Consider the following 26,766-nt stretch of genomic DNA (forward strand, 5'->3'; position numbering starts at 1 on the left):
TGCACAAAAATACCCATCACCTTCCAGGGGTGCCTGACCTCTGACCTCTAGGAATGTATCTGGGAAATTATATGTGCCTTTCCCAATTTTTTAGTTAAATGTATATCAAATTAAAATTTATCAGAGGTGTCATTCCTCTGGTGCTGAACTGTTCAGTTACTTCAATCCCTGGCAAAATGTTGGAGGATGTTCATTTAGCATATTTTTAGATGAAGTAGAAGAAAAAAAATATGGAGTCCTCTTGTAGTGTGTATTTCCAAAACAAATACCTGCACAAGTCTAAATATGCAAAGAAGTCTGCCGTTCTTGTAGAGCTGTTTCACCTGGCTGATTGGTAGGAAACATGGCCCTTGTCAGTGGAAACAATGGAAAGGATCCTCGAAGAAGGCAATTTAATTTGGAGTGTGACACAAAAGTTGTTGGTTGTTCCCAGTCAGCTACATCTAAAATTTGGAGCAAGTCCAAACAAAACAGGAACGTTGTAAAAAGTGAAACATACAGGTCGACCATGGAAGACATCAAAGCGTCACGACCAGAAAACTCAAAGCAGTGTGTCTTGGAAAAAGAAAATACACAACAAAAGAAATTAAATGGGCAAAAGCAGGCGCTAATGTCTGGGACCAAATACTATGAAACCGGAAGAAGGTAACGGGATCCACAAAAGCCAAGTGTAAACTATCACTGACACCTAAATGGAAGAAAGCAAGGTTACAGTGGCCTAAAGAGAGGCAGTCATGGACTGTCGATGATTGGATGAGAGTGATAATAAGTGGTGAATCGTAAATTTTTGTTTGTGAAGTCCATGCCTGAAAGAATTTAAGCTGTCTGAAAAGCCAGAGGAGGTGCAACAAAGTGCTCACAGATTTCTATGGTTCACGTTTCCATCATTTTTCTTCTACTTCAGCTGAAAAATAAAGATCCAAGTGGGGCGATTCCATCATTTTTGCCTGGGTTGTACATTACAATAGTATCACAGTGATGATTTAATGATTTATTACAAGAGCCTGAGAAAAAAATACTGACATTGGTATTCAGTATCGTCTCATGTCAGTTAGTCTGCTTCTGCCGCTTTTGTTTGCTTTTTTTTTTTTTCCTCACCCCTTCTGTATCAGCCTGGTCCCATGATAAAATATAAATGAAAATCAATATAGGCTCTTTGTGCTAATGGACACAAATTGGGCCTTTTTTGTGTGACATACAGCACAGCTTTCAATGTAATGTATTTCAGTTGGAGAGTGTGTGCGGTTTGGTCGGCATGAAGCAAATGTTATCATCAGAGAGGATGCACATGGCTCTGTGTGGATCTGGCAATTTATTGTGACCTCAGACTTGTCCATTGACTTGATTTGTTGTGTACATGCATGGCATACCTTTTATCTGCAGACTATCAACTGGAACACGTCCTAACGGGGCATTGTGTCTGTATCCAGATCTGAGTATAATCAGACTGTATATAAAGGATGAATGTTTTGAGGACTCAGTTTCATTGTTTAGATATCACATTGCTAAGTTTTTGCTGCCAGAAGTGTAGCGCAAGGATCAGCACAGAAATTCAGCCACACAGTGCATTGCTAAATCTCTTGTTACTCAAAGTAGTTAAATCCGTAATAATGTGTAAACCTGAATATGATTCAAGTAGATGAGTTCTTAAAAAAAAATTACCTCTCACACAGTTGACATGAATGGACAAGCTAGCTATAAAGACCAAAACCATTTGAGAAAGGCTATAAACATGTTGATTACTACTGAAAGTTTGACATTATTACAGGGGGCCTGCATCAACTGACTTGTTTTTTTAAGGCCATCCTCAAGTGGCTGCTTAGGAAACTGCAGCTTTTTGCCCTTCTGCGTTGGCTTCCTGTTTATCCCTCAATGGTTGTACCATTTCGAGAGAGCAGTTAGAGATGTGGGTTTTTTTCATGCTCATGTACATATAGAAAAGAGAAATTAAGGTCCCCTGACATGAACCAATGCAATTCATGGCATCTGCAGAAGCTGCTGTGAGACAGTTTCCCTTTTCACAAAGAGACTGTTCTGTATTGCAACAAACCTATATGCAACAATTACTTGTCTTTGCTCATTCAAACTGACCAAACAGATACTGTACAGCACATGTCAGTGGAAACACCTCAGTAATGACATCCGTTTCGGTGTCTACAGCTTTGTGTTTCATCATGCCAACTCTTCCTTACATACACACTGATTCAGACTAGTGACTGCCTCCACTGGCAGCTCAAAGGTGTATGAGCTTCAATCCTAGATTCGACGCTGTGCCTTACAAACAGAGCAGCAAGCCACAACCAAGGCACAACAGTCTCACCTTAAACAGTCTGTTTAGAAGGGGCTGTGTTTTCCTGCCTGTGTTTTCCTACCTACACAAGTCATCCATACAATGAACAACGATACACAACCATATCATCATGGCTTTTGTACATCTTGCTGATTACTGCCTGGATGGTCCTTCTCATCTTTGGCATGTATCCATTACCGTAACATATCCCATTTCTTTAAAGAGTTCATATATGACTTTCTCTTTGACTGATATAGTTTGAGGTTACATTTCTGGATTTCCCTAGACTTCCTGAATCTCCTCATAATATTATGCACTGTACATGTTATAAGACCAAAATTCTCTGCAACTGAGATATATTATTTTTAAGTGATCAGTGATTTTCATGATCAATATGTTTGGCACAAAGTGGTGAGCCACACCTATCCTTGCTTGCTTTTATACCCAATCTTGACACCCTCACCTGTTACCAGTTAATCTGCTGTTTGTAGAATTGTGTTGCATGTATCTTATATAAACTTTTCTTTTTTTACCCCTCTGCCAACATTTCTTTTAATGTGTTGCTGGAATCAAATTCTAGATTTTCTAGTCTCATTTTCTTATTTTCTCACTGAAAATAATTTCCTCTGTACTTGTGTCTGTTGCTTAAAATAATCTTCCAGTGTAGAAGTTCCTTATACGATTAATTCCCATATTTGGCTTTGGCAGGGTGTCAGCAATTATGTACCACTAGCAGTTCCCATGAAACAGTTTCATTTCCCTTAGTCAGGAGGCGTAACTGGTGCAGCTTAAAGGAAAATGGTGGTTTATTACATCTTTCTCTTTTTTGTAAGTCTAGTCATTGATTTTCTTGGATATAATGACATTGTGCTCACCAAGTTAATGGCTGTAAAGTGGGAAAAAGTATTGACCAACACAACAGTAGTCAATCATGTGCCCTTTAAACAAACCCCTGGTTTAGCTAAATTCACATGGCAGAGAAATGAAGATTTTTTTTTTACAATTTTACCTCGTATCATGTAACATTTCCTGTAGCTGGTAGTTTTCTAGGTTACATTCAAATAAGGTAGTTTAGGTAATCTGCTAAATTCCCAGTCTGTCTAAAGCCTTTCAAATTTCTCATCTTTTTCCTTGTCAGACTTGTTTTAGCAGAGATAAACTTAGCAGTTGCTATCCTGATCAATGTAAAAATAAAAATAAAAAACTTCTGTATATGTGCCAATACTACATGAGTAGTTAGAGCGAAATTACAGATTTTTATTAGTGGACACAAGTAATCACTGCTTATCTATACACCGCTTCCACTTACGCGCCAGTGATGACAAAAATTCTGCCGATCATAAAATAGATCCATTACTTGGGACCCTTATTGTTCTGTCACCTTGTTAATTATATGGAAGGATGTCCTCTAAGTCACACCTGAGTTACTGCTTGCAACAACTGTGTAGGTCACCGACTGTGGATGGATGATCACATTTTAGAAGATGCTCCAGTCTCAAGCTCAGGTGGGTTTATCATCTGCAGCTTGACACATTTGAGATTACAGAATGGATTTTATTGCTCCATTACTTATCTGAATGATGGCGGCTCTTATTGAAGGAGGGGCATCAGCTATGAATTCTTGGAGATTTCAGATTTATTATTAGATATTAGTCTTAGCTTAGATCCAGACTAATAAGTATTGCAACAAGGCGAAAACAATCCAAATTTACCGGTGAGAGACTAAACATTGCAGAATCAGAAAATAACGCAAAAAGAGTTCCACAGCTTAGTAGGTCACAGAAAATAGATGTTAACTTATTGGAGACCAGCCTCTCCATGCTTTATTTGCTCCTCTCTGTCCTAACTGCAAATCCATTAGGAGCTCTAAACACCCAAATCAGATCCCAGTTTTCTAAAGAAGGTAACCTCTCAGGCACCAAAGATTAAAGTCATGCCTTTAATAGTCCAGTGTTTCTGGCTATGAATGGATTTGTTTCACCATTTTAAACTGAAATGAATGGCTGTATTTAAAAGCCAAGACTTTGATACTTTGTTTGATACACAGTTTTTTGTACATACAGACATACTTGGTGCAGAATAATCTCAGAGGACATACAATATGACAACAGCGTTTTCATTACATGCCACCTCTTTTTTCCATTTGGGTTTTGGTTGCCATTTTTTGTGGGAGCCAACATTAACAATGGACTTATTATCTAACAAGGCTCAAAATAATGATGGAAATACTCCAGAGTGCAGGCAAAACAAAAACTGTTGGCACACAGCTCTGACAAGTGTGAATGAGTGAGATGAGACCCAAGCTGCACTTTTTCTGTTGATTTCCAAACACATGACATTTGAATACGACATTTTTGCTGCCGTGTGCTGGATACTATTGTTTGATTTTGTGGGTTTGAAAGCCAATCTAATTGCCACACTGTTCGTTTTTATCCACAGTACAACTGGTTAATAGTGGCAAGCATGATAGGGATAGTCGTGTTTTCTTGGACAGTTTTGCAATTAGTAAAATGTAAAATGTGAAATTTCTTTTCACAGGAATTTGAAAAAGTACGAATGAGTGGTACAAAATCACTTGAGAAAGACATTCACTTCTATGTGAAAATGCTCACATGAGCCATATTTCACTCCTGCTGTGTATAGGGGCAGAGGTTTAGAGGATGCCCCCATAGGTCGTATCTACGGGTAGAAACAAAAAGCCTATTTGGTTGTTTAAATTTGGAGCCTTGTTGACTAATATACACTGACGTAAGACGGTTTTGGCCAGTTTCAAAAGAGACTTGACAAAAACTAAGTGTTTGCAAATCTCATCTGACCTCACCAGCTGTTTTGGGTCTAGGCCGACACAAAGTAAACTTATGTGACTTGTCATTTTCCTGTTATGACTGTCTACCACAATTTTTTTTTCCTCCTGAAGGTTTGTTTCCTGTTGGGACATCTACTTCTTTTATTGAATTACAGCCTATATACAGACTATACAGCCATTCTCTTGCAACACAACACAGACTAGTTTTTTTTTGCTTCAAACCGTTAATGTCTGATTCACATTTAATTTTTGTGGCATTTCAAAAGCTCCCCATCAGATTTGCTGCGCTAGCGAATGAAAATCTATTGCCTGAAATAATCTAGAGGACTATTTACCTGTACAAGCTTACATCAGTTTACACACTGTGACAATCTTTAAAATGTTGAGAGGAGGAGAAAGAGCGAGATCAATGTGATTAATGGGCCTCGTGTCCTGTTATGACTGTTTACCACAATTTTTTTCCTCCTCAAGGTTTGTTTCCTGTTAAGACATCTACTTCTTTTACTGAATTACAACTACAACCATTGTAGACTATACAGCCATTCTCTTGCAACACAACACAGGCTAGTTTTTTGCTTCAAACCAGTTATGTCTAATGCACATTTCATTTTTGCGACATTTCAAAATATCCCCATCATATTTGCTGTGCTAGCGAATGAAAACCTATTGCCTGAAACAATATAGAGGACTATTTACCTGTACAAGCTTACATCGGTTTACACACTGTGACAATCTTTAAAATGTTGAGAGGAAGAGAGAGTGCGAGATCAATACGATTAATGGGCCTCATGTTCTACTGATGTCTCAGTAGAAAAAAAGAAAAACAGTTTCGAGTTTCGTAACATGAAGCGATAAACAAAGATGTCATCTTTTCTTCTGGGACTTAAGATGTCTATGGGAGAAACAAGCCTTTCCTCTGGGTATGTCTAATATACAACAGTCTGACAGTAGTTATTCAAAATGGCAGTGATTATGACGACAAAGGGCAGGTAATGGTGTGCTGTGATTTGTGATTTTCAATAACTTAAATTATACACCTATCTCCCATTTGTCCTAATGGATCACAGTGCAATGACGTCAATGGACGTCACTTTTGAGATGAGCCGCATTGCAGTCGCATGCAAATTTGTGCATGGCAGGCTTTGTGTAAATATGGACCTTTTTTTTATTATTATTGTGGAGTTTTTCGACGTATAAGAGTAAACAGAGGCAGTTATATGCTCTTTGGTTGTTGAACTAGTTGCAAGCCAAGCTGTGAAGATGTGCATAACTCCCTCAACCCCCCCAGGGACCCTGTATTTTCATGGGCCTGCCTCTGACGTCAATGCTCCGGCTGTCCTGTGGATTGTCAGAACAGACTATTCAGTTGGGGGGAGGGGACTGGAAGTCTCTGTGGTGTGTGTCTGCTGCATGTGATGTGTGCGTGTGTGTGCCTGCGTAGATGTAAGTATGCTCCTGTGTGTGTGTATGTGTGTTCATGTTTGCATGTGATCTGTAAATGTTTCACTTAGGTCTGTGTGTGTGCAGTGCACAAAAAGCTTGTACAGTGCCTTGAATCCGAAATGTGCTTAAGTGGATGAGGTCTTTCATGTGGGGTGAAGGGGGTAAGACTCAGAGCGAGCTTGTACGCACATGTCTGAAGGTGTGCAGCTCTTCTGTTGGGAGATATTCAGTATACTCATCAGAGGGTGTTTGCTAAAGCAACCGCGAGACTAGAACAGTTCAGCATGGCTGCCGACAACTCACCCTTCAGTCAGCTGTTGATCTCCAGTGGACAACAGTAAAGCAGCTCTATTTTTTTAACCAACAACCGCAGAAAGCATCTGCATGTGACACCCACATCCCATATAAAGATAGATGAAAGTTCGGCTGAATTGATCATTATGATTTTGGTCTCCATACCTTTTTTCTGTATCACATATGCTATCCATTTATAGATGGATTCAGAATTTGGTGTCAGGGTATTCTTAACTCAGGAAGGAGCATGTGCTCCCCGTCCAAACTGATACAGATCAAGTCTGGGAGATTCCTCATGGATATTCTGAAGTGCACTTAAATCTGTGGTGCGAAGTAAATTCTTTCCAGAATAAGAACGCACCATGAAGCAAAGTTTGCCACAAAAAAAACCACATTCTTGACCTGTCTACGTATGACATACCCTCTTCTATTTATTTTTCATTTTCATTTTTTTCTTGGTGAAAGTCATATCTGCATTTTTTCCTACTTCAACAAAGGGAAATCTACCCCATCTATTTGGCCGCTCTGTTACAGAGATTTGACAAGGATTTCACATATGAACTTGTGATAATGGGATACGCAGTTACTGTTTAAATATGTAAGATTATGCTGATTTCTTTTCTTTAAAGTTTTGATTTTGTGCCCCGTTAACTACACAATAAAACAAATAAAACCACCTCAAAGCAGCTCCGGTTAACCAATTCTAACCTTTACTGAAATACAAAGGAAGGATTTTTACTGTATGATCCTTTTTTTTGTTTACTTAGATCAAATATTTTTACAGTTCCAACATTGACTGGCACAGTATCTCATCAGAATCAGTGTAGTAAAATGCATAGACATCAGTATAGAAAATAAATATTATAATATATGTTCAAATATACGACGTGTGCTAAACCAACACTTCCACACTTAATTATCAGTGATGCTGGGTGGCTCCCAAGCAACCAACAATGTGTCCCTAACAAAATGCAGATTGCCTTGCGTACTTAAAATAGAACAGCAAACATCTGACAGCTCAAGATTTGCCAAAAACCTTTCTGTTGCTTTGGTTTCTTTTGACATTTGAGAATCTAAATGAATAACTTTGTCTTATAGAAACATCTATCAGAACGGAACAAGCACAGTTATTTGTTGTGTACAAACACATATCTCTCTACAACAATAAGTCTTTTCCAACAATTCTCCTTTAGCTTTCCAAATTCTCAGAGGACATTTAGGAAATTACTGGTGGTGGTTTAGGTATATTTCATACTATGTGGACTAATCTAAACACAGTTTAAATAACAGGCTGGTCAGTTACTTCTTGTTATGCAATAATCCACCAATGAAAAACAGTTGCTCTGCCACTCTGGAGAGCTGTGGATCAGAGGGGTTCACTGGTGGGTCACACACAGGGTTGTGGATTCCCTTGTGAGCAACCACATTCACTACATCTTCATCCATAATCTTCTCACGTAAGCTCATAAACTTCCAGTCATAAGCTCTGCGGGGAAAGGTTACCAAACATTTGTGTTCTATCTAAATGTGTGTGCATAAGTTATTTGAAGTGAAAGGAGGGTACAGAGAAGTGAACCCCAAAGGATCTGAAAGAGATTCATCAGCTCCTTGCTGCTCCTTTTTTAACTTTTCTGTTTTTCTTGTTTGTATTTAATTGCAGAATTCTTTATTGATCCCAGTTTTATATCTGAAAAAAAAAAACTTTCATGCTAGAACTATGGAACTGAAGTTGACTTGCTAGGCTTTTCCAAACTGAGATGACATCCAAATTATGTTTAAGTATCATTATCATGATCATGAATTATCTCTTAAGAAGTTTTGGACTTAGCTCTTTTTCCCTCCATCAAAATAGATGCATGTATTTAGTTCCCTTTATCACTATGTGCAATCAGTTTCCTGTATTTCTGGGCATCGTAAAATAATATTGAATTAATATTTCACATGAACAGAAACATACAGACAGAAACAAAGGCAGCCTCACAGATGAGAAATGAACTAATGTATTGTTTCTACATTTAAAGGCTTTTCAAATTTGGTTAAAGTGGAAGAAAAAGCATCAGAGAGTGTCAAAGAGAATCCATTACGTTGTGCATGACCTCTGAATGGGCCAGCTGCTCGCAAGTGGAGGAATTCCGGTGATTGATGGTGCACTTGCTGACGTAGCCTGCCACAGCTGCCACACCTCTCTGTCTCGATATGATCAGTATGTGATGCTGCAGCCGTGAGGGAGTCTGGCACACTTTATGCTGTATCATGTTGCAGAGTCAAAGCCGCTCAGCTGCTCTGAGCGTTGATACCACAGGCACACATCTGCAAAAGGTTGTAGAGATAGAAAGCTCACTTCATTTGGGACTTGATCTTGTTGTCTGATCAGCGACTCTAAGTGAAAGACAAATTTGTAATTCAAGCAGTATGAATTTACAGATATGTTGATAATTGTCGAGCATGTAATCTGAACCACCAGTGTTTAACATTATTTGGTTGTTTGTTGATTTATGGCTCAACATTAGTTCCATTAGTTGTCAGGACTGTGGATAAATTGTATGCCCTTTTTGCATTAGTGCTGGAAATATAACCTTCGCTGTTGGTGCATTCCTCGGCCAGCTTTAACATCAAAAGTGTACAGTTTACAGGGACAAAAGGTTGGCCTTTTGACAAGTTGGACAGATCTGGAAATTGTTGGGAGATGATTTCAAAAGAAGAAAATGAGAAAAAAAACATCCAGCATTGCACTCTGGTGTTCTCTGGTTTCACATCGTAATTGCACCACTTCCTAATTTCAACACTGCAAAGTAGAAGTCAAATGATTGTGTGTCATTCTTTGCTATATAGTCTTCTCCACTCGTTCAGGTTTTGGTCATGTGACTGACCAAAAGTTAGCTAATTCAATCAGTTTTTATTATTGTTACAATAGCATCGATTATTATCATTATTATTTTTGTTGTTATAATAATGATTATTACTGAATTATACTTCCACTTCAGGACTATAGTGAGCATTTCTAAATAACTATCATCATTACAATAGTAGCACTGCGATGTCTTATTTTTGTAGGGATTAACTGTTTTTGTTAAGAGTGTAGTCCAATGATTTCTTTCACTCAGCCAATTCCGTTTATTTTTTATAAAGATGATTTATGTAAATGCTCTATTTAGTTTGATGCCGAAATTAATCAGGTGAAATGATTTCTTTAGCAAATGCAAGGCTATGGGGCCAAAATACCAACAGTAATTCACACAGAAGCACAAAGGCTAATGTTATTTTATAGAAAATAATTACACATAAAATCACACTTAGAGTGATTTATTTTTCTCTAATGTATTTCCACGAGGCAGATTGTCTTCTTGATCGTGTTGCATTAGGTCAGAGGATGCTCCGGATCAAGGCGCGCTCTGTACGTTCAGCCTGTGCGGTACATCGATCATCCTTTCGTAAATGTAGGTGCGGGGATCGTCGCCCTCTCCTCCTTGACCACTGGATCAGGAAACAGCAGCGTGTCCCTGGAGAGCGCGAGGCCAATGGCTCGGCCCCTTTTACGCAGCCAAATTCAGGAACAGGAACAGCGGTTCAGCAACGTCAAGAGTGAGCTTACTAGACGCGACAAGTGGACAAAAATACCGGAAACAACGACGGTTAACTTTTCAAATTATTGGTTTGTAGAATTTTTTTTTTTAAACTCACGTTCCCCTCATTTTACTCTACTGTCGTATTCAATGCATTCCTGGATATAAAGCACCGTTTTTCAATAATTGAGCAACACGAAACAGCATATTCTCAGTTCAGCCTGTTTCAGTCCCCAGATGCGGCACCCACCGTGAGGGGCTTTTATTTAGAAAACGACAAAGGAATACTGCCGAACTGACTCCGCTGCTCTCCCATCTCTCCTCGTGTGTGTATGTGTGTTTACTCCCATTTTTCTCTGTGTCTGTGCGTTGACGTCTCAGCCCTGCTCAGTCTGCTGCTGCACATCCACAGCGGAGCCACCACGCCGGGGAGGCGGACCGATCGTAGCTAACCTCGGCCAGCGGTGCTGGGTCATAGCGCTGGTGGAGGAGGGGGGCGGCAGCACACTGCTCTCCTCACCCTCCTTAAACCGTGCACAGCCTCAAGCATTTAAGGACATCACCACCTCAGCCCGTCTTGGAATAGTTTTTTTCTTCTTTTTTCCCCTTTCTTTTCTTTTTCTTTTTTCTTTTTCTTGCCCAGACGCACCAAGTTGCAGCTGCAGAGGCGCACTTTTCTCCGTGACTCCTCTCTCCCTTTGCGCTCATAATCCGACATGGAAGATGGTCCGTCTTCAACAAGCTGTTTCAGAAGGTTAACGGACTGTTTCCTGGGTGCAAGTAGGTATCTTTGACATACACTTGAAAGGGTCAATTTGTCAAAGCAATAAAAAAAAATTTTAAATGAAAAAATCTGAGAAGAATTTGCGCAAAAGTCAAAACCGCTTTGCCCAACTGTGCAGTAGAGCTCACAACGCGGGCTCTGTTGGGATGTTTAGTCCCGCAGGCGTTCGTCATTTCGCTCATTTGTCTGTCCAACTTTATGAATGACAGTCTGAGAGCTTAGCTAGATGGGTGAGGACTCCGTTAGAGGGCCAGGCAGCACTGAAAATTGGTAGAATATCCCATCTGTGTTCACGGGCTGTTAAAATAAAAACGTAGAGCACGGTTACGGATCCCATCTCGGACTTGAGTTAGTCTGTCATCGAGTGGGGGGTAGTCAGCAAAAAAAGCGAGCTTTTGGCACCAAAATTCGAAGCCAGGTCCACAGCATGAGCCGGATAGAGTGAAAACAGAGACTACTATTTCGGCTGTCCGTCTTGAAAATAAACCTGAAAAATATATATTCCTTAAGCGACCGTTCACGGTTCATATTGAGGTACTTATTAGTGTATGGAAACATGATGTTACATACCCCCCACCCTATACCCCCTTGGAGTTATTGTACTCACGTAGCTAATTGTATAATACTCATAATATGCACTTTATCTTGTCATCCCATAACTTTCAATGGACATTTTGCATCCCGAAATGCTTAAACGTGTTTACATCAGTACTTTTGGTGATTTGGCTTGTTTTGAAGCGGATCATAGTCACAATTTAAATGTAAAAGGAAAAAACAAAAAGTAGACAAATATACGGTGCAAGCATAACATAAAATAGCTCAGTGAATTCAGTAGATGGACCAATTATTTTCCTATGTTAGAAATATTTGTCCTCAGCATTTCAATGCTGCATGTTATCTTGTTGGTCTTTTATCTTATATGACCAGTTTATGGTGTAGCTGTGGAGGCTTAAATGTAGGAATTATTACAACATATATCCATTCATTGTGATTGTAACTTGCAGTCTGAATAATGTCAGTCCTTGCAGCTGTTTCAGTGGCACCTCAGGTGACCTTTCAGTGGCAACACTGTAATAACAAGTTAGTAGTTTGGGGCCTGGGATACTGAGTGATGCCAAAAGTACACACAAAACAGTAAATGGTAGTCATGGAATGTGTTATTGAGGTACAGTATGTAGGTGCAGTATTCTGCCGTTGTAATTACCAAAAAAGGACAAAAATGTCTGATTTCACAAAGCTTCCACCCGTTTTGAATTTGCAAAACAACAGTAGATTTGGGTGGCTGCGCATGTTGGTAGACGAGTAATTTGAAGTAAAAACTACCATGAGCTGAAAGTGCCCAGCTGTGTACAATCTTTTTCTCTCTTTTTAAATGAATCAATCAATCACAAACGAGAGTGAAAGAAATTTCATGGTCGAACGTTAGTTCGTGGCTGTCAGTGTGAGAGTCAGAGCTCACATATATGCTCCTCATTTTTCCAAATGTTGCGCAGCTGGCAGTGAATCGGGGTTAAATGGAGGATTAAATTGACGGTGCTGTTTTTCCTTCTTCCAGCAGGGTTCCCTTTTTGATTGGTTTTGATTGGCATCATTTCATTATACTTTGTCCAAGGCTTTTGATGTTAACAGTAACACACGGACACAGACAAGTTGAGAACGAGAATGGATGCTACCATCAGCTCCATATGTTTATGTTAGCACTGTCATGCTTTCTGCAAACATCTGACGTGTGATGGACCATTTTCAAAGTAACACAAGGGCAGTGGAGGGCTGTCTATGTGATGAAATGTTTTATTTTGTCAACTAGCAATCTGGTACATTTCTTTCTTTGTCATTTTTAAAATAGTAATTGCTGCTGGATTCTCCATCCATCCCAGTCCACCCTTGAGAAAAACACTCAAGGGTGGACATATGTTGACTCAGTTTACTCCCAATTCGCCTATTTAATTCCAAGCAATGTTTTAATGTTCGAGAAATTGCATATGCATATGTGCGCGCATTGTTTGTTGATAACACTGGTCAGTGTAGGAGCTCGGTCAGGGTCAGCCCTAATATGATCTCTCAGGCATTTTCAGATGCAATTGGTTTTCGACGAATTGCTTAACTCGGTGAAGAAGGCTGCATTGTCAGGCAGGAAGTGCTCACGCTAGACATTTCCTGCCCCAGCGCATGCCATGTCTGACACAGTGAGGACTTCTCCCAGTGCAGTCACAAAGTGTATAAATGCATGAAGTGCTCAGTGTGACTAGAATATTAAAATCCATGTCTATTGGTATTTGAGCAATTAGATAATTCCAGCCTGGGACAAACGCATGCCAAATAGTTTCTCATCGGGATTTGTCTTCAGTGTTGATTTAAACAACATTGAGGACAAATTTCTCAGGAAATTCAAGCCAAAGAAAATGGACTCGCCATGTAGTTTGAACCTTTTTTATGTATCACAAAGTGTTCAGGACTGGATCGGTGCCAGGGCACAGTGCACAGGCTGAGCGGTGAAACAGATGACATTCTCCTCAAGGCGTCCATTGACCCTTTGTCAGCTTGTCATGGGTTGGTATCTGAGAGGATGGGAAAAGGCCACATGCACACAGATTTCTCCACAACTTGTCCTCGTGTCAAGGCTTATAAAAGAAACCGGCTCTGGAGAAGAAGCAAGGATCTGTGGTTCTCATTACGGGATCCCCACAGGCCCCTCTGCTGCAGAGTTCAGCATCAGACCAGATGTGGGGTAGGGAACATGACCCCTGATTACTGATGTAGCTTTTTCTTTGTGTGGGGCGGGGGGGCGTATGCCGCTACATCAAACCAGCATCAGACAAGATACTGAACTCCAGCTTTACTGTTCAGGCTCTGTTAAGGTCCATTGTCAGCAACATTTTACAAAATATCAGCTGCCTTCAACTTTTGTTCAGTTTCCTTCCACAGAAGGAATTGCGCAAGAAGGTGTGTTTGACACAAAGGTAGTCAGCCATGTGTCTAACTGCAGTTTGAGAGCTTGCCTGTGACCTCACTATTAAGCTGTGGATCAAGGGACATGCCTTATCTACATCTCAGCCTGCCATTTATAGCCCCTAGCCTTCATGCCTTATGACCTGGACCATGCAGGTGGAAATAATGCAAATTACATTTCCATGGAAATCTCTCTGTGTGTATTTCCCTCTCAAGTGTAAGGTGTAAATTTGGATGTTTGTTCGGGGGAATTTCTGTTTACCATGTGGGGGGCGTGTCCCAGAGAGTGAAAGTTAAAGTCCACAGTGAAGGAACATTTCCTTAATTTGACAGATTTTTACGAACCGGTGCATTTTTTTTTTTTTTTAGCTTCACAGGTGACCTCACACTCAGCTGTTTTGGAATGTTCAGTGGTGGGTGTATGTTTGCTCACTCACCTACATATGCGGACATATACGCGCACATGCACCCAGCTTCACCTGCACAGCCTCAGTGAGTGAATGAGGTGAGCAGCAGGAATCGAAGCGCTTTCATTTTCAGCGTTTGCTCTCTGATGCTCACTTCGTGTCAGTGTTGGACGCAGTGCTCCAGCCCTGCCATAGATAAGATAAGAACCACATGCTCTTCCCACCTCCTGGCAAGGGAGTCCCAGGCGGACCTGCTGATGCACGCACCCAACAGCAGTCCCCCACCGCCTCTCCACCCCTCCCCTTTCCTCCCTCAGCCTCATGTCAGGAAAGTGAAAAGTAGTACCTTGGCAGCTTGCCCTTGACTCTCTGCCAGAAAGAGTGCGCTTCTAGAGAAGTGGTCTTTTCCCCTTTTCTCTCATGTGCATTTTTCATCTGTGTGTCGCTCAGGAGGAACATTTTGCTCACTAAACATCGGAACTGTCGGTGTTGGCCTCTGCCGTAGACAATTGCTGCTCAACATTGTCTGACAGGAGTGCTGAAGGCACTCTGTTCATGTCTGTTCAGGACTGTCACAAAGCTAACCACTTCAGCATGGGAACAGCGATGAGCTTTGCAGCAGGTTTTGGGTTTTAGCTGCACTGCGAATGATCCTTTATTCACACGCGTCAGGTTAGTGTTTCAATTGAAAAACAAATTAATTAAAGCTTGCCGGGGATACTTTCGTATTCCATCCTGGAATTTTCAGTATTGTAGACCAAGATAAATCAAAAAAGAAAAAATAGTTCTTGTGCTTATGACAGTGATTTGTCTCTCAAAGTATTTAAGCAAAAGAATATATGTAGATAGAATATATACATCAAAAAGTCTGGTAACTTCTTTATTTATAAAGCTTATTTGCGTGAAACACACCTAAAAAAAAAAGAAAAAAACAACCCCAGACAAATGAAGACACACTAATCTACAGAGAGCCCCTTCCTTGAAAAGTCTTTCTCTCATTTCGGAAACCTTTTAAACCTCCCACTGTTTTGTAATGCTTGTAGCACCCAGACAGCTTTAGGCTACCCACTACCAGTCTACCAGTTCAAACCTTCAACTCAACCACCATCTCTAACCTGCCAGTTATAGCTTAACAGTTCAGCTATTGAAGCCTGTTTTGGAAGAGATTTTCCTGAACTGACCTGACAGGCTGAATTCAGGTCTAAAGGTTTCTGAAATATCGTTTAACACTGGGTAGCTCCTGAGTTGCTTACATTAACTCACTGTTTCTATGATTGAAAGAGATTTATTAAACCACTCAAACTTTTACAAATGACAGCGCAGTCATTTTTTAGCTCTGAAGACAACAATCTGTGATTAAAAGCTGTTAATTTAAAAAGAGATGCTTAAATGCATCCATTTTCACTCTAAATGAAAAAAAATGGAGTGATCGATCACATGTAAAACATGCTTAATGTTCAATTAAAGATTCCGACCTGTCTGAAAGTTCAATTGAATCACACTAGTAACAATTATACCATTAAATGCATTTACACATCTTATTGTCAGGCTAGAAGTTATCCTATGATAAAAGAAAAAAATATACATATATATATATAAAATGGTCTTTAAAAGATTTCAACTTGAGCACAATAACATCTTTATGGGGACTGCTTTGGATAATATGGGTTCTACAAGATTAATGAATCAACATCTACCAGTTAAAATAAGATAAAGACTGACCCGTAAATGTACAAAGAAATGCGGCGTCTTGATATATTTTCCATTCAACAAAGGAGCTTCTTCCTCTAAAATGCATCATCAGAAATTCTCTTGGGCTCTCCCTCTTGTGTGCCTTTCAGTAACTGCTGATCTGCAAAGTGTCTCATTCAATTTATGATTCATCTGTGATATCTCACTCTGTCAGATTTCTGTACCACTGTTGCTTTTATCCGTACTTTGAAGTTGCTCATACACAGCATGAAAAAGATACGGGGAGTACATTTTATTGTGAGATGGAGTAAATTGCGGTTTATAGCATCTCTACAAGCCATTAACTTTTCCAAATAAAATCAGAGTATGCCAAATTGATTTCCTTAATAAAAATGCTCATAAACTTGAATTGTAACTCAAGAATTTATTGTTCTGAACCCTTTTTAGGGCGCGTTGATGCCTGAAATTCCACATTAATACCACATACTGGTGCTGACACTATATAAAATGTCCCGGCTGTGCTATTTGTAAATGCATATTCTCTCAAACGAGGAGTGGTTTCATGGTGATACTTTAGATGCGAGAGTGCAGAGACCCAGACAGACTGTTACTGGTTTTGCCCTCCCTTCCCAGTCCCAGGGTGTGGTGTCGAGATAAGTGTTATGCAACAATACCTCACTGCACGAACTCAGGACTTTACACAGGAAGTCCAAGTCTGAGTCAGCCACAAAAATCTCTGCCAAATGGGCTTCAGCCTGGAACAAGCATGCTACACAACAAACCAATTCCCAGCCTATATGTTTGTGCAAATGAGTGTTTTGTTCTGTTTTTTCTGCTTGACCACATTTAAAAGGGAAATGCTGTATTTCATACTCTACTACATTTGTCTCGCATCACATCAAGACTTCATACAAGAAATGAAACATTAGATTAAATGCACTGGTGAAGCTAAAGGTTCACAACATTTTAGGCTTTCAAAGAGCATGGTGGGGACCGCTTGTTACAATCCGGACATTGTCTACTCTTCTATTTAATTAATCATCTTACAGCCTAAAAGATTTATGTTGTGACCTTGCTTATATGCCCGATGCCATGGTTTGGAACCACCGAATTGTATATAAAGTAGAATATGAATTAGCTTTACTAGCAACAACGTTAAAATCCTTCTTTTGCACCACATTACCAGTCATTTCTCATATAAACATATCATAATCACAGGGGGTATCTCTTTGCACTGACAGCAGTGTTGGAGGAAGTGAGACTAATCCTCTGCAGCAAGTCACGGACAAAGCAATAAATCAGAGAAATAAAACTTATTTACTGATTGCTTCACAGCAGTTGCATTCTAAAATAGAGATAAACGTGCCTTCATACAGCCTGATTTGAAAATGCTGCATTGGCAGATTTTCTGTCATTGTTCCCATTCTATTGAGTAGACCCGGATATGTGTGTAGCACACAGACAGAGAGCAGAACAGAGGAAAGAGGGATCGATTTGACCCGATTGCTGCATTTTTATTACCCCCCATACACAGCCTCTGCTCAAAGGCTGCAGCCCAAAAACGTCTGAAACGCAGCAAAGTAGAAGCAATGAAAATGTAAGGCAAGGGCCTGTCTTTGCTGAGAAATACACCACTGTACACTTCTAGTGGGTGAGATGTACTGAGAGGGATTACTTTCAGCCGTGTTTTCTATCAGTATCCTGTAGAGTTTGGGTGAACATTTAAATGTAATTTTACATCAAGATAGTCATAGTTTTTGTTAAGGACAGAATTTAAAGACTTCCTCCATCCAGTTAAAATGTTGCCATGAAAATGTTAATGAAATGGCAATTACCCCACACTGCGTACATTTTAGACAGCCTCCATTATATAGTTTATTTCTTGCATAACCGTGGGAAATCTGATAGCTCTGAAATAAAGTGTATGGACTGGCTCTGCCATTCAAAATATGACCAAATTTAACTGTAACCATTTTAGATGATAAAGATTTGGTTTTACGTTTCAGCCATTTGTGTTGAAATATCATGAAAAATGTCAACACGTCAGACATTTTTTTTTCCTGTATAAAATCAGAAATATTTTCTGCTTATCATGATGACGCTGTTCCCTTCGGCAAGGATTGCCGGAGTAGGAAGGAAAATTTTACTGAGGTCTGGCAAAGTGAAACGAAAAAAAAATCCCTGGTCAAACCGGTGACCAATCTATCGCATCTACCCAGAGGAGCCCGTGTGGTTCCCAGTGGGGTTAACCACTCTGGTCCACAGCATGTGGGACAGATCTGGCTGCACCTTTGATTAGCCACCATAGTCGCAGGCCTGACGCATATCTCTCCACTGTAGTGTCACTGCGGTCACATTAGGTTGAGCTCTTGCTCGCAAGACTCCAGATAGAATCAAAAGGAAAGCCAGGAGTGTGGGCAGAAAGTAGCAAGAATGTTGAGAAAGAAGTGACTTCAGTCCTCACCAAGCTGCACATATATAGTGGATGTTGGGTCAAAACAATCATTCATTTAAGACATATATATATATACTTCTGTTTTATACATACTTCTTTTTCCCTTTCAGTGTAGGATTGCTGCTAACCTGATAATAAGTTGTGTAAATGCGTTTAATGTCTATAGATGTTACTGCGGGAGTTCAGCTGAATTTAGAACATCTTTGCTTATATGTTTATTCCGGAGACGATTTGCTGTGTTTTACCCTATAATTGAATAAAAGTCATGTCTCTGTTCTGGCTTCTAAGCTTTGTAAACAGAAATAACACTTTATGGAAACTAGTAAGCTTGCAGTAACTAATGAGCTTTGTAAATAACAATTTCCAAAGATTTTTTTTTACCCTAAAAATATATTTGACAAAGATAGGTTTTAACGATTAAAATGATGTGTACTTGCCAAAATAGGCCACAGCCCTATCATCGGCAGCTGCAATCATGTCAGTTTATACACATCAAATTGTGGTCGTTCAAACATAACAATTTAAGCGCCTAAAGATAAATATTTGGTGATGCTAAATCTATACTCATGTCCCAATTACCCATAGAAGAAGAAGGGGGTGAAGGAAAAGTTTTCTGAGGTTTGACAAAATTAAAACAAAAACAATTGGAAACCAGGGATGTAGAAATTTCTTCATCCACGGTAATGATTGAGTGAGCGTGTTTGGTTTCCAGAAGAAGTTGGACCACCACATTTGAGACAAGCCTGGCTGTGCTTTTGATTGGTCACAGTAGTTAGTGAAATCATTAAGGAAGAAGCACCAGTCAAACTCATAAACTGGATAGAAAGCATGGACGTTGCCAGGTCTCATCAGTGAACTAATGCACAAGTGCCACTGTGGGGTGCTCGGTGTTGGATCCAGAACATTTCTGGTTTCCGGTAGACCTTGTTGAATAAAAGTGAACTTTTATGAACTTGATAATGTTTATGTCATTATGGGACATTTAGATAAAGGCGGTCCTGGTGATTAGTGGTCCTTTTTAAAAGGATACCATGATTAAATAGATAGAAGGCCTCATAGAAATGTGGTTTTGTCTGTCAGTTTCAGATATCATTTGTCCAAATATGGTGACCTCTGGATCTTAAAAAAAATGATCAAATGCTGAAACAAGCAATAAAATTGTAATTTACCAACTATTTTGTAATGTCAATACCCAGTCTCACAGTAAACGATTATAAAAACACAAAAACTTTATTGATTGTTCTTCACAGATGCTTCTTTATTCCTCTGGATGCACACTTAACTCCACAGAGGAATGGGTATGACTCATCCGAGCTACTGGTGTTTTAAAGTGGTTGCGCTTTGAAATTAAAATTCTTAGGATTCAGTTACTGCTTCCATGTGCGTTCAGTGTGGTTAAGGTTAGGTATTAAAAACACCTTGGTTAAGATTAGGAAAACATAAAAGAACAGACGTATAACAGGCAGCTATGTCCCGCCCCCTGAGCTAAACACACAAAACGTGTCGGTAATGAACCAGGCGTCGTACTAAAATACGTTTGTTTAAAAGTTGTGATAGTGGGCACGCTTAAAAAAAGAAACAACAATGGAAAAAGAACACAGAGTTTGTGTTCAGCCACACAAATATAGTGTATTCTGTTTTGTGACTACTTCTGGGCTGGGTATCACAGTAGCTTCGTCCGCTTCTTTCGTATATGTGCTGTCTGTTGTTAAAACTGAAAGCATGCATGACAAACCATGCAAAACAACACGGAAATAGTGACGGGAATTATGACAAGCCTGTATCTGTCCGTTTCTTCTTCCTTTTTTTTTCTTTTTTGAAATGAAATTATATGTGTATTTTAAACCTATTTTGTGATTTAAGACTCTGGTATTAACAAATGGTCTTGTCAGCCACAGATAACTTGGGGAAGTAAAAAAAAAAGCACAGAGACACAGTGTTGTTTTATTACTTTTAATGTGATTTGTTGACAGTTTTTTAAGCCAATTCTGCCCTGATACTTATCAGCTGACTGATACTGCCGTCTTTATTCTTTATGAAGCTTCATCTTTAGTTCTCTAAAGTTAATCTTTTGAGTTAAATGTCAAAAAAAAAGAAAAGTGCCCTGCTCAAGAGAGCCTCTATCTTTCTTTGCCAATAGGGCTTCATAAAACCCCCTCGTTTTGTTTTTTTTCACCAGTCTTTGCTCGTTTGAATGTGTATTTTTAAACTAAACATGTGTCCAAAAAGGAAGCCTCTTCATGCTCATCGCAACGATCTGATCACTGCCGTTTCTTCTTGCCCTGTGGTTATAAGACATTTGTCTATTTTTGTTGAAGTGCACACATATGATTGCTACATAATTTTCAGAGCCCTTTGACACAAAACTTGCATTCATAGATTTACACTGCGTCCTTGTTTTTGATTTTTCTTTAGTGTCACTAACCATAGAGCACTCTTTGTGTTTCAAATAGGACAAAGTCGTCAGGGTCTTTTGCAGGGCTCCCTTTTTTTCTTCTCTCTGTGTGTGTCTCTGTCCCCAGCAGCTACCTTCACCCCACCCCCTCTCCCCCTAAACTTCTTTCTGATTTATTAAGCTGTATTCTGCCGATGTGCGTCAGAGCCAGCCAGGAGTCTCGTGAGGCGTTGCACTCTTGAAGAGCTGTGTCTCGTGTCTGGACAGCGTCAGACTGCAGCGTCCTCTACTGCCTCCTAACCTACCCCCACCTCTGTTTGCCTTATTTGCCCGCAACCACAAGCCCACTCGACCTATACTCACACACACACATTAACGTTTGGAGCAGATGATCCATCGTTGGAGGATCAAATGATTTGTTCTGAGGGAATAGATCAAAGGTTGCTTGTTGCTTCTCAGAGTGTTTACCGGAATAAGGGATGTTATGATTCTAAAATTGAATTGAACCTAAAAGTTCCTCCTCTGCTGTGCATTTTAAAACAGGTTAACTGCAAGTGAAATAATATATGATACTTTTATATCTCTGGTTATCATCTGGTTTTATTTTGTCATCTGGCACATCATCCAAGTCTATGCCAACCTCTTGCATGGTTGCGTTGTCCACAAGGGCCTGTATCCATTCGCCGCCCTGACATTCATCCAGGACTTTGCTATATATATGTGTGTGTTTGTGTGCATCTGGTGGCGAAACACATGCCTTCCAGCTGCATGTCCTGGTTGAGCAGAGTCCACACTGGCGCTGCTAATAACCAGCTAATAAAACGTTATAACAACGATAAGGGCTGTCTGAACACAACTGTGTTCTTTTTATTATCTGATAGCACTTATAATTACTGTGTACTTCGCCATAAAATGTCAATTCAGGACCACCACAGGAATTGTTTGTCTTTTCCAGGAATTCTTACTTTTGGTTCCGTTTAATCTCTGTGTTAACTTCACTCGTTATGAGATGACGACTCCTGGCTGAATCCAGACAGTTACACGTCTTTGTTTTGGACATTTGCTCTGTCTGCATGAGTGACCCAAACATGGTGGTTTCCAAGTGCATCACGACTGCCTCTCAGACGCCAGCGGGTGTATTAAAAACAACTTTCCCTCAATGACGCTCTGGCAAATGGCTTTTTTCCCTGACAACAAAGACAGTAAACAGCAGCACTTAGCGAGCTCTCAAGAACCTAATTGCCTATTAAGCACAATCGAGTCCTCCTTTATCCTCCTGCCTCTGTTGGGGGCTCCTATCCCCGGAGATGCAGCTTTACAGTAAACATAAGTGAGCGAGCCCGGCTGGCTGAGAGCTCTAGCTGAAACCTTGAGCCTGCTGCTGCCGCTCTCACCTCACAGTAAAGAGAAACAAATGGCTGTTTCTGGCCTGTGCAGTTGTTTGGGTTACCTTCTGGATTACTGTGAGACACCATTTCCATCCCCTTACAACTTTTGTGTCTCTCCATATTACTTTCCCAGCATTTCTGTAAGTTTTGCACAACATCTCCCAACTTTTTTTGCTTCGTCACAACGGCACACATTGGCGCAATGCAAGAACCAACACAGGTTTTGTTTCTCACTCTCGACAGGCTTGACAGATGAGAAAGTGAAGGCCTACCTCTCGCTGCACCCGCAGATGCTGGACGAATTTGTGTTGGAGAGTGTGAGTGCAGAGACGTTGGACAGATGGCTAAAGAGGAAGACCAGCAGCAGGCCTGCAGGTAAACCCCTCCTACACATCTGCACACTCACAGACAAACACATGCACAGACACTGCTGCAACTCTCGGGATCACTGTGATGTAATGATTGGATCAGCAGATTTCAGCAGGCTGCACTGACGCAGGGTTGTAATTTCTGTAAAATTTTTGCTTCAGTTCAAATTTTGTACTATTTAACTCCCATAATCGCATACAAGTTCCCCATTAGTCCACCACAAATACAGGCTACCCTGCGTGTCTGTTATGAAAAACTGATAGATTTTTTAAGACCAACTGAGAACCAGAGCCGAGGCGGAGTGTGGCTCCGCGGGCTCTATTTATTATCCCGGCCATTTGCGGTACAAATCACTCATCTTCGCATATGTCTGCCTTTAATTGTTAGAGTCTGTGATAGACAGAAGACGGGGAGAGGGAACAAGCTTGTCGGGTCTTCACGGTTCATTAAACGTGTTTTAGCGGGCCGAGTTGAGTTTGTGCTGCGCGCTCCACACACAGCAGACTGTTTCTCAGACCAACCGCATCCATCAAGGGCCCACAGGGCTGGCACTCTGCCCAGTCGAGCTGCTGACGTCAGAGGCGACCTCCAGAGACATGCAGCCGGCTGAAGGGGGCCCAAGGGAGGGGTGGGGATGGTGGTGGTAGTGGTGGGGGGTTGTGCTGGCTCGAGGTGTGGGTGTGTTGAAGGAGGAAACTGGCAGAGGATAGATTTGTCACATTTTGGAGCTGCTTTCTACACGAGGCATTCAAACATTTCTGTTTGTTTCTCAGATTTTAGAATGTTTCCAAACTATTTCCTGTATGCCGTGTGAATGTGTGTGTGTGTGTGTGTGTGTGTGTTTAGGTTGACAGATATCAAATAGAGGCCATTATGTTAACAGTCCTTGCTGGCGCCAAGTAAGCATTACTAAGTTTCCCGTATAGTTCATGTCACAGCACATGTAGCCTGTGAAAATTAGCACTGATTCATAAATCTTAATCACACGGCATAATTTATTTAAAAAACAACAACATGTTTTTGATGATTTTATGATCGGTTTTCAGTTACCACATCATTAACAACTCCAGTTTGTTCATCAAAAGAATTAAGCAAACTATTTTGATTATGGCAAAATGACAACATTTCAAAAGATAGCTCAAAGTTCAAGTAAGGTAAAGTTAAAGTAAGATTATTCATGAAGAAATTTACTCAAGAGAGAGTAGAAAGCAATTTGTTGTTGTCAGTTTTAAAGATATCTTTAAATTTTAACATCGCATCATTTCCTGCCACCCCTGATGATTAAATATGTTTTTCTGTGGCCGTGAAGTGCAAAAAGCAAACAAAGTTTATAAGATATGATCACAAAATAGAAAGTTGATTTTTTTTTTATGTAAAAGGATGATACCCAAGACATATCTTGTTTGTGATTTAACAGAATTATTTTTCAATAGACTGATGTCATTTCCTGTTTTCGGTGTTTACTACTTTTATTTCATCCGTTCCTTTGATGAATTCTCTGTTTTCTCTTTTGTGGTCATGCTATGTAAAACGTGGTTGTGTTTAAGTTGTAGCAAAATAAAATCTCTCAAACTTGTTTACATGAAAGTAAAATTTAGGGCCTTATACAACAAGTTGAAAATCAGCCATCGGGAATGTCTGGAGCTTTTGTGAACATCTGTCTCTCTTGTCTCTTTGGTGTGTAAAGCACCATCTGCACTGTTGGGCCGCGTTCAGCAGATTCAGCATTGAATCAATGTCTGATCTGTCGGTGAGAAAGATCTCTCTGACTGACTCTTCAGCAAAGCTGGAGAATCCATTATTTCAACCACTTAATGTGGTTTGGCTTTTTTCGTTCTCATTAGCCATATCGTTAAACTACACGCAAACTTCTATAGTAAACAAACACTTCAGTCTCATGGTCCTTTGTTGAATACCATAAAAAGACTGCTGCCTCATCTGTGAGGGAGAATTATGTCCTCTTGCGCAGGCTCTACGCCTACGTAAAAAGCCATGCTGGATGTAGTCTTTGCAGTGTGTTCAAGTGCTGTGTTTTTCCTCAAATGCAGGAGAAGCAAGGAAATCCCGCTGGTTGTCGTCCTCGGCTTGGAGTATATGAGCCCTTAGTTTTTAAAGAATACTCAATAAGTATAAATACAAAAAAAAGAAATCCACTTTGTCGCAGTAACAATAGTCAATGCAGTTTGTTTCTTCCATACACGTAAATTCCGTCTTCTTTACACTACACCTGACTGTTATTTATTGTAGGATTTGATATTTAACATTTTAGATTTCTTTTCTACATTCCTTCTCTTTGAACATTGCAGGAAAATCCGTCTTCATGGATATGAAACTTGTGTGGGGCAGGTGTCCCATTGCCATTTATTGTTCACAATGAACAGCAATTCCTCTTAAAGAAGAATTGATTTGCATTGTAATGAACAACATGATTCAAGCAAGTTTCAAATATGATTAGCATGCGGAAAGGCATGTCGATCGCTGACTGCTTAAAGTTCTAATTTTTGGTTCTATAATTGGCATAAAGTAGGAGGAGCAGGAAGTGTACAGCAAAGCAAAATCAAGCTCTTATAGTCATACAAAAGTGAAACTTTTAGATCGAGGGAACATTTTTCATCATAGTAAAATGAATAGTGACAATACTTATTACTCACTGATTTATGATTAATATTGTAAATACAGTACATATATGCAGTATGCAACAAGTTTGTAGAAATAATGCCGCTTAGTGAACACAAAGGGCGCCCATATAAGTAACGACTTCGCTTTGGAAGTCCAGTTTGTAGTTGGGAAAATCTATCCCCCCCGCGCGCCAACCTCAGTTTAAAAAATTCAACATGCCTGCCCCGCCCTAAAAAGACAGCAGTTAAAGCCGTTTATCGTTTCTGACAGTTCATGTCGTTTTTAATCAGTCACGCACATAGCACTGTTCCACTTTTATCAGTAAACATATGGCTGTGGTTTTGAATGTGCAAAATATAGCATATTGCTTATCAGCTTGTATTGAGGAGGCTAATAACAGTTAGCCTCCCCAGCTAACACAGCAATGAGCAAATCATTCTGGCGTTCTGCTCTGAGGTAACGTCATTCCCAGCTCTGACCTCTGAGTTCAGGGGCAGACAGAATGCACCATTATTTTCTATTGCTATGATTCAAAGTATGTCCCCTGAGCACCTCACATGCCAACTTTTGGTTAGTTGATGCTGCAAGATACAGAGGTTCCAAAAATCCTCACTTGCAATCAGCTGAGAAAACAAAGATGCGTTCATAATGAAGTTGTTCATAGTGAAGCTTTTCGAATATACCTAATGTGCAGTTCATGTGTGTTCCTGCTCATACAGTCGAAACACATGAGGAGAGCCAGAAGAGCAGGGCTAATACTAACAAAGCACATTGATAAATAATCAAATGCAAATTCACCTAGTATTTGTTTGCTTGCCTTGACACCATAAGCAGGAACTAAGCTTTTGAGGTCACAAATGTTCTAACTGTGGCCTCATTTTATTGCAGTATTTCCCGTAAATTGGGGATTTACTTGTGGTGGATGACGCATAAATGCATTATATGCAAGCAGTAGTTCTGTCAGTGACACTCAGCACTGCACTTCCCTATGTCCTCAGCAATAAATGCTTTGAGTTTGAAGTAGATGTGATGGACAGCACACACATATGTGGTTTCCTGGGGTTAATTGTGAGATTTGTAAAACAAGGTACAATGTAGACATTTTTATGAGTAAAACTTTAATTTTTTTTTATTAATTCTATTTGCATTGACATTAGTAAGATGACAGAACAAGCAGAGCCCCTTTTTCTTGGCTTTTGTTCTTCCTTTTTAGGTTTACTTGTTATTATCCAAATTACATTATTTTCTCCCTGACCTTTTCTTTGAAAATTGATTACATGCATATGCGGCCACTGTGTTTGTGTGTTTTTAT

The 26,766-nt window shown here is 40.0% G+C and overlaps 1 protein-coding gene across 5 annotated transcripts in view; it reads left to right on the forward strand.

Annotated features, from left to right (window-relative positions):
- pde10a (phosphodiesterase 10A) overlaps nt 1-26,766 on the forward strand; it is a 60,116-nt gene that overhangs the window by 11,268 nt on the left and 22,082 nt on the right. For 2 of the 5 annotated variants that reach the window (XM_072391206.1, XM_072391207.1), the window contains one exon: nt 22,710-22,841. In XM_072391206.1, the coding sequence (XP_072247307.1) occupies nt 22,710-22,841 (132 nt within the window). Of the gene's footprint in view, nt 1-10,711; nt 11,177-22,507; nt 22,607-22,709; nt 22,842-26,766 lie in introns of those variants that run through there. The other 3 variants (XM_072391208.1, XM_072391209.1, XM_072391210.1) reach the window with 3 other exon arrangements.

Source organism: Leuresthes tenuis, unplaced genomic scaffold, assembly GCF_036924035.1.
Source record: "Leuresthes tenuis unplaced genomic scaffold, fLeuTen1.0.hap1 SCAF_8, whole genome shotgun sequence".
NCBI classification, from domain to species: domain Eukaryota; kingdom Metazoa; phylum Chordata; class Actinopteri; order Atheriniformes; family Atherinopsidae; genus Leuresthes; species Leuresthes tenuis.